The sequence below is a fragment of the Ranitomeya variabilis genome, chromosome 1, assembly GCF_051348905.1.
Source record: "Ranitomeya variabilis isolate aRanVar5 chromosome 1, aRanVar5.hap1, whole genome shotgun sequence".
Taxonomy (NCBI): Eukaryota; Metazoa; Chordata; class Amphibia; order Anura; family Dendrobatidae; genus Ranitomeya; species Ranitomeya variabilis.
Genome location: NC_135232.1, coordinates 724,993,639 through 725,001,445, shown reverse-complemented (window position 1 = coordinate 725,001,445; position 7,807 = coordinate 724,993,639). Strand labels below are relative to the sequence as shown.

Below are 7,807 nucleotides of genomic sequence, written 5' to 3'. Positions count from 1 at the left end.
AACCTACTGATGAGAAATGTAAAAATGCCTCTGATTGGTTGCTAAGGGCAACAAGTCTGTGAGGCGTCTGCTGTATATTAGAATTAGTGTTCTCCTCAGCTGACGTGAACAGTCCTATAATTTGTTTCTGGATCTGGAGGGGACGGCAAATAGCGGCAGCATAGACGTATAATATGTAATCAGTGGTGAACTGCGCGTGGAGCGAGTGCCGGACAAGACCGAGCTACCAGAATACAACATTATTGAGCCCATAAGGTAAATGCTGTGAAGAAAGAAACAGCAGAATTGCTGCACCTCCCCCCCCTTCAAAACTGCAACAAAGAGGTAATCTGTAAAATCCATGGCAAGAGATGAGCGTTCACCCAGTGCCATCCACTGTGCCGACACCAGAACATGGCGGCATAAATGGCTTCATATGGCACTGACCCGGAGAGCCAGCTCCTGACGCCATTTATACCGCACAATGAACATCAGCTAAAAATGGGAAAAGTTGCAAAAAATTTCCACAAGGCCACATTCTCCCCCCAGATCCTGAAATGTCTGTATGGGGCTCTGTGCGGCCGCTAATGTTCTCCCCTCCATGTTTGTGTGGGGCTCTGTGCGTCCCCTAATGTTCTCCCCTCCATGTCTGTGTGGGGCTCTGTGCGTCCCCTAATGTTCTCCCCTCCATGTCTGTGTGGGGCTCTGTGCGTCCCCTAATGTTCTCCCCTCCATGTCTGCGTGGGGCTCTGTGCGTCCCCTAATGTTCTCCCCTCCATGTCTGTGTGGGGCTCTGTGCGTCCCCTAATGTTCTCACCTCCATGTCTGCGTGGGGCTCTGTGCGTCCCCTAATGTTCCTCCCTCCATGTCTGTGTGGGGCTCTATGCGTCCCCTAATGTTCCTCCCTCCATGTCTGTGTGGGGCTCTATGCGTCCCCTAATGTTCCTCCCTCCATGTCTGTGTGGGGCTATGTTTGGCCACTCGTTGTCCCGCTCCATCTCTGTGTGGGGCTCTGTGCGGCAGCTCATGTTCTCCCCTCCAGGTCTGTTTTGGGCTCTGTGCAGCCGTTCATCTTCTCCCCGCATGTCTGTGTGGCGCTCTGTGTGGCCACTCGTTGTCCCGCTCCATCTCTGTGTGGCTGCTCATGTTCCCCTTTTCATGTCTGTGTGGGGCTCTGTACGGCCGCTCATGTTCTCCCCTCAATGTCGGTGTGGGGCTCTGTGCCGCCGCTCATGTTCCCCATTCGAAGTCAGTCTGAGGCTCTGTGCCGCCGCTCATGTTCCCCCCTCCATGCCTGTATGGACCTTGGTGGGAGCAGATTAGGGTCTTCTCCAAACTGTTGCCACAAAGCTGAAGCTACAATCGTCCACAATGTATTGTGCTGTGGAAGTTTAAGATTAAATGGATTAGATACATGGGCGATACACTATGGCTTAGATACACCAGTGCTGCACTATGGCTGAGATACACCAGTACTACACTATGGCTTAGATACATTGCTGATACACTGTGTATTAGATACACCGGTGATACATTATGGATTAGATACACCAGCGATACACTATGGCTTAGATACATTGCTGATACACTGTGTATTAGATACACTGGCGATACACTATGGTTTAGATACACCGGCGATACACTATGACTTAGATACATTCGGTGATACACTATGGCTTAGAGACATTGCTGATAAACTGTGTATTAGATACACCGGCGATACACTATGGCTTAGATACTTTGCTGATACACTATGGCTTAGATACATTCAGTGATACACTATGGCTTAGATACATTCGGTGATACACTGGCTTAGATACATCGGTGATATACTATGGCTTAGATACATCGGTGATACACTGTGGCTTAGATACATCGGCGATACACTATGGCTTAGATACACCGGTGATACACTATGGCTTAGATACTTTGCTGATACACTATGGCTTAGATACTTTGCTGATACACTATGGCTTAGATACATTCAGTGATACACTATGGCTTAGATACATTCGGTGATACACTGGCTTAGATACATCGGTGATACACCATGGCTTAGATACATCGGTGATACACTATGGGTTAGATACATCGGTGATACACTATGGCTTACCCTACGTTCACATTTGCGGTGTGCGCCGCAGCGTCGGGCGCCGCAGCGTCGCCGCATGCGTCATGCGCCCCTATATTTAACATGGGGGCGCATGGACATGCGTCGCACTTGCGTTTTGCGCCGCATGCGTCCCTGCGGCGCCCGCGTCCGGGCGCAGAGGACGCAGCAAGTTGCATTTTTGCTGCGTCCAAAATCAATGAAAAAAAGAACGCATGCGGCGCAAAACGCAGCGTTGTGCATGCGTTTTGCTGCGTTTTTGTTTGCGTTGTGCGTTGCGGCGCCGACGCTGCGGCGCACAATGCAAATGTGAACGTAGCCTAAGATACTTTGCTGATACACTATGGCTTAGATACATTCAGTGATACACTGGCTTAGATACATCGGTGATGCACTATGGCTTAGATACATCGGTGATACACTATGGCTTAGATACATCGGTGATACACTGTGGCTTAGATACATCGGTGATACACTATGGCTTAGATATATCAGTGATACACTGTGGCTTAGAGACATCGGTGATACACTATGGCTTAGATACATCGGTGATACACTGTGGCTTAGATACATCGGTGATACACTATGGCTTAGATACATCGGTGATACACTGTGGCTTAGATACATCGGTGATACACTGTGGCTTAGATACATCGGTGATACACTGTGGCTTAGATACATCGGTGATACACTGTGGCTTAGATACATCGGTGATACACTGTGGCTTAGATACATCGGTGATACACTGTGGCTTAGATACATCAGTGATACACTGTGGCTTAGATACATCGGTGATACACTGTGGCTTAGATACATCGGTGATACACTGTGGCTTAGATACATCGGTGATACACTGTGGCTTAGATACATCGGTGATACACTGTGGCTTAGATACATCGGTGATACACTGTGGCTTAGATACATCGGCGATACACTATGGCTTAGATACACCGGCGATACACTATGGCTTAGATACATCGGTGATACACTATGGCTTAGATACATCAGTGATACACTGTGGCTTAGATCCCCCCCTCTCCTTTGCTCTGGCTCCTTTTGCTGCCAGCCCCTCCGCCGTCTCCCGGGAGCGCCGCTGCTCAGTGCTTCCCTCTGGTGGGCGGCGGTGGTATCTCGTCGCTGCACTTCCTCTCCATTCTGAGGCGCCTGAGCTGCAGACTGTGCCTCGTTTTCCCCTCGCAGCCTCCAACTTCCAGGCTGCTCTGCCCCTGCCAATGCTCGGAGCGTCCCCGCAGCAGGACAGGCGCGGAGCTCCTGCAGAGGGTGTGCCCTGGCCCCGGGTCCTCCGCTCACTGTGTGCCCTCCCAACCTGCGAGAGAAGCTGAGACCAGGGAGGGACCCAGCTCAGCAAATGGAGATCTGAGAGCGGGGGAGGGAAGCAGTCACCAAGAGACTAGCGAGGGAGACCGTGAAGACACCGCGCCTCGGCGAGAGGGAGACCCCGCTGCACAGCTGCCGCTCTGTCTGCAGGTTGGTGGGAAGGTGCCATGTGGGAGGGGGGCACTGCCCTACTTCATGCCTAGGGAAGCTGTTCCTGCAGCGTGCTCCTGCCTGTGCTGGCACTGGGATGCCCTGCCTAGGTGGCACTGGTGACTGGGCTACACATGACTAAAGTGGCCAGTCCTGGGCCGGTGCCACCTGCTTCACCCATCTGGGGCTTTTATATGGTGCCTTTAGAACTTAGTTTTTTTCCCCTCTTTTCCATTCTCCAGTTGGCATCTCTTGGGCACGGGTCATCTGCTGCTGGCAGGTCTGGTGTGATTATGTCAGAGGACACGTTCTGTACTTCTCCTTGTGTCCTAACCCTCTGCTTGCTGTCAGTGAATGGTGATGCTTGCCTTTACATTTTGATGCTGTGTATGACTATGGATCTGATGGGTAGGATTGTTTACACCGATACCTTGTAACAAACAAAAGTCTCATCTGTGTGAAAGGACGGAGGGCTGGCCACATTTTTTATGCCTCTGTATAATAAATCTTTTCCTTCGTTGTCAGAAAACAGCTCTTGAAAACGGTTTGGTGACGTTATTTAATGGAAAGTTGCCGTACGCCTGATCCTATGGTCATTATATTAGATATAATGATATATTAGCTATATATCCCGTAGAATGTGAGTCCGCAAGGACAGGGTCCTCTCCCCTCTGTAAGTTTGTTTACTGTAAACATTATCTATAGCCCTGTATGTAACCCCTTCTCATGTACAGCACCATGGAATTAATGGCGCTATAGAAATAATAATATTAGTCTATAGGCCTCTTTGATCAGGTTTGTGAGGACTACAAGTCCTATCTTCTAGTTGCTATGTGTGTTATGGATTGTGCAATCTTTTTGGCCGGTGTTCTGCTGGCAATGGAGGGATTCACCCTAGATTTTACTATCAGATATTTTTCGACTTGCAGTCAGGTCCAATGAGGACACGAGTGTAAGTTTTATTTCCAGTCAGTAGTTACTGCTCCAATAGCAATATCCACTCCACAAGGACAACAGGTCCCAGCACTCTGCTGCATGTTTATCCCCTCTGCTGATCTGGGTCATGTACTGAACAGGGTCAGGGTCCATTTTGCCTGTTGCACCTGCCACTAAGCTGCTGAGTAATTTAGGTTTCCAACTACATTTCCTCGTTATCTGTGCACAGTACTTCCCTTTGTCCATTGCTGATGGCCGTATGTTTGATATTATTTTTTGAAAAGAATGAATCCACGTGACATGTGACGTCTTTTTCTTCCATCAGGTACAGATCGCACCGGTCACGGGAGGCCTCCCTGTTGTTTAGTCAGGTCCCGGGACTGACCCTTCAGAGGTCCCTGCTGTGACAGGTGCCAAAAATGCAGACGTTCCTGAAAGGGAAGCGGGTCGGCTATTGGATGAGTGAAAAGAAGATAAAGAAATTGAATTTCCAGGCCTTTGCGGAATTGTGCAGGTGGGTGAAATCCTCTCTGATATTTCTCTGGTTTTGGATTAGTTTCTATTCATTTTATACCTTTTGCAGATCATTTACTTTTCTGCAATACCTTGTGCCAAAACCCTTATAATTAACCATTGTTACAGGAAACTGTATTTAGACAGATTGATAAATAATATTACCTATATTTATTACTTGTTTGTTTGGGTGGAACAAAAAGCTGGAGTAATTTTTGCCACTTGAGACTTCGAGTTTACAGCTGTGAGGGGTAGAGCCGATAGTCCGGATCTGTCGGCCGACTGCTCGCTGGGCTGATTGCTGTTCTTCTTACTCACGTCCATATGTATTGTCTACTTAGTGTGCTTAGCAAGAAGCAAGATTAAGTCGCTGACAGACACCTGTCCCAAAAACCACCAACGGTAGGGGCTTATCAACCCTAATAACAAAAGCATAGGGTCTCTGAAATTCATCGTACCCAAACCTTCTTTTTTATCACCTGACATCATATGTCCAGGGAAAATTCTGAAGACACCCATACACATAAGAACCAGTCCAGCTGAAAATGTACTGGTCTGGATTCTTTGCTCTGTGTATGGGGGTAGAAAAGGTAAGGTAAAGGTAAGAAATTGTGCCTTATAATGACCCTGTGATAGAAGACTATACACCATGAATCCTGATGTGTGGATGACATTACTTCTTACGCAGTTGAATAAGCTCTTTTTTTCTGTCACTTTTTTGCTATAACCACCAAGGTTTACTTAAAGTTCACCACTTCTGCTATTAAGCAACGCAGCAGATTGCCAAATGTAGCGAAACATTTTGGAATTCATCCATCAGGGTCATCGCAATATTTAATGGTTATGAAAGTAGCAGTACTGCAACTTTCTCACCATTTTCAAGATTGCTTTCAGTGAATGGAAATTTTAATTGTTTCCATCTGAAGGCCGAAAACCTCTCAGCTGAAGGTTTGTTACATTAGTCCAGTTTATACAATATTCTGTGAACGAAGTGCATTAACAGCACTAATCTCTCCCCACTCCAGTTTGGTACATTGTGTCAGCATATATAAAGGTCCCGAATCATCAAGTGGTTTTCCGGAACTGGACGCCATACATGGGTAGAGCTGATCTTTATTCTCTGTTTGGGACCAGGAAAGAAGGAACCCCTGTGGTTAATCAGTCTATATAAATGATTGGCATGAAAACAGTCAAGAGATCTCTCTGTGGCCTGCATTCTTTGGTAACTGGGGGTCTGATTATTTGCCTGGTGAGATCCCTTGCTACGTGGCTTCACAGAGTATAAAGGACAGGTTTTTAGAAAGCGATATGAGTTATGTGACTGCTGCAGGGTTTTATGCCTGTGTCGGGATCGCCTGCACAGAGTAGCCGGTGTGCACCCTCCCAGACCTCCTCTGCCGCTCCCCGCTGAGGATTGTGTTCTGCGCCTCTCTCCCCGGCTGTTTCTTGCTTTGTCACTGCTGGATCTGGTCTGGGTCATCTTCAGTAGTTATCCCTATTGTGTTTATTCAGGCTAATCCTGTAACAGATATCGTTCCCAGGACAGGTTGGAGATCAGATTTCTGTGTAGTCTCCTTAAATCATGCAGTGCGACTGTTACTATTATATAATATAATATTATGCAAATTATTATGTATATTATTATTATGTATAATCAGGTTCTGACATCACACGATATGAAGGCGCCACTGTTGTCTCCACTTGTCAAGTGACCTGCTGATGGGCCACTGTCATGTAATCACGTTTCTTTGGACGGATTCTGTTTTCTATTGTAAGTGGCTATGCTAAACCCAATGCCCTCCAAACTTATTAGACTTGGCTGTACCCATTGGTATTGTTGGGATCAGCCAATAGTCTAATATGTGGGCCCGTAGAAGCGCTATTGTTCAGCGCGAAACGGCTGTTGTCCCGTCCTGCACGCTCCTCACCTGATATACTCCCCCGTGCCGTGAAGATGTCATTTTATATGCTGCAATAAAGAACACTTTCGTACCATAGTGCCGGTGAGTGCTGCGTTCATCCTCTCGCTCTTCATCTATGAAAGACTGTTTTTTCCTTACGCCAGCACCGCCGTTCCAGACGTCTGTGGATCTGCCCCTTTCTGATGGTACACCTCGATATATATCCTCCGAAAGTGAGTTGTGCCACTTTACTTTTTTTCTCCTTGGTTTGTTGGATTACACTATCATTTGGCTGACAGCTATGTAATCTAATGTATTTGGGGCTGCTGGGACACATTGGTGAGCCCCAGGTGCAATGTTCCTCTTTGGCCTCTGGGCCCAGCATGACACACACAGAGGACTGATGCGAAGTAGATATAGGAGTTTGGAAGTGGTCCGACTGCCTGAGGTTGAGCTTCCAGGCTGCGGTGAGTTCCTCTGTGTTAGATTCTCTTACAACCGGCTCAGTCTGCTTTGCACAGTTATGTCAGGTTCTGCTTCGTTTCCTTGAACTGGTTTTTTGGAATAGAGACACACTGGCTGTGATGTTTTTAATGGAAGCCGGAACATGAAGATACGTTAGATATGCTCTCTGTTTACACAGAAAACATCAGTGTCTATAATTCTGCCATCTCCGGAAACTTCTGAAAAGACAGAACTATGTAAGGAGGAAGTGCCATGTAGGTGGCTGCTGTGTGACGAGGGCTAAGCAGCTCCTGACAGCTCGTATTTACTACTCTGCAGCCAAACAGTACTGATTTGATTTAGTCACTGCCACCTTCACTTGGAGTGTATACTGTGGGTGGCTGTGGTATGGCGGAAGGCAGTGGGGGGTAGAGGT

The 7,807-nt window shown here is 47.5% G+C and overlaps 1 protein-coding gene across 3 annotated transcripts in view; it reads left to right on the top strand.

Annotated features, from left to right (window-relative positions):
* The first annotated feature begins 234 nt into the window (after positions 1-234).
* The window catches only part of ITPK1 (inositol-tetrakisphosphate 1-kinase), a 139,024-nt gene continuing 131,451 nt past the window's right edge, over positions 235-7,807 (top strand). Inside the window, exons 1-2 of one of the 3 annotated variants that reach the window (XM_077268176.1) lie at positions 235-255; positions 4,839-5,027. In XM_077268176.1, the coding sequence (XP_077124291.1) occupies positions 4,933-5,027 (95 nt within the window). In that variant the 5' untranslated portion in view covers positions 235-255; positions 4,839-4,932. Of the gene's footprint in view, positions 256-3,162; positions 3,578-4,838; positions 5,028-7,807 lie in introns of those variants that run through there. The other 2 variants (XM_077268169.1, XM_077268183.1) reach the window with 2 other exon arrangements.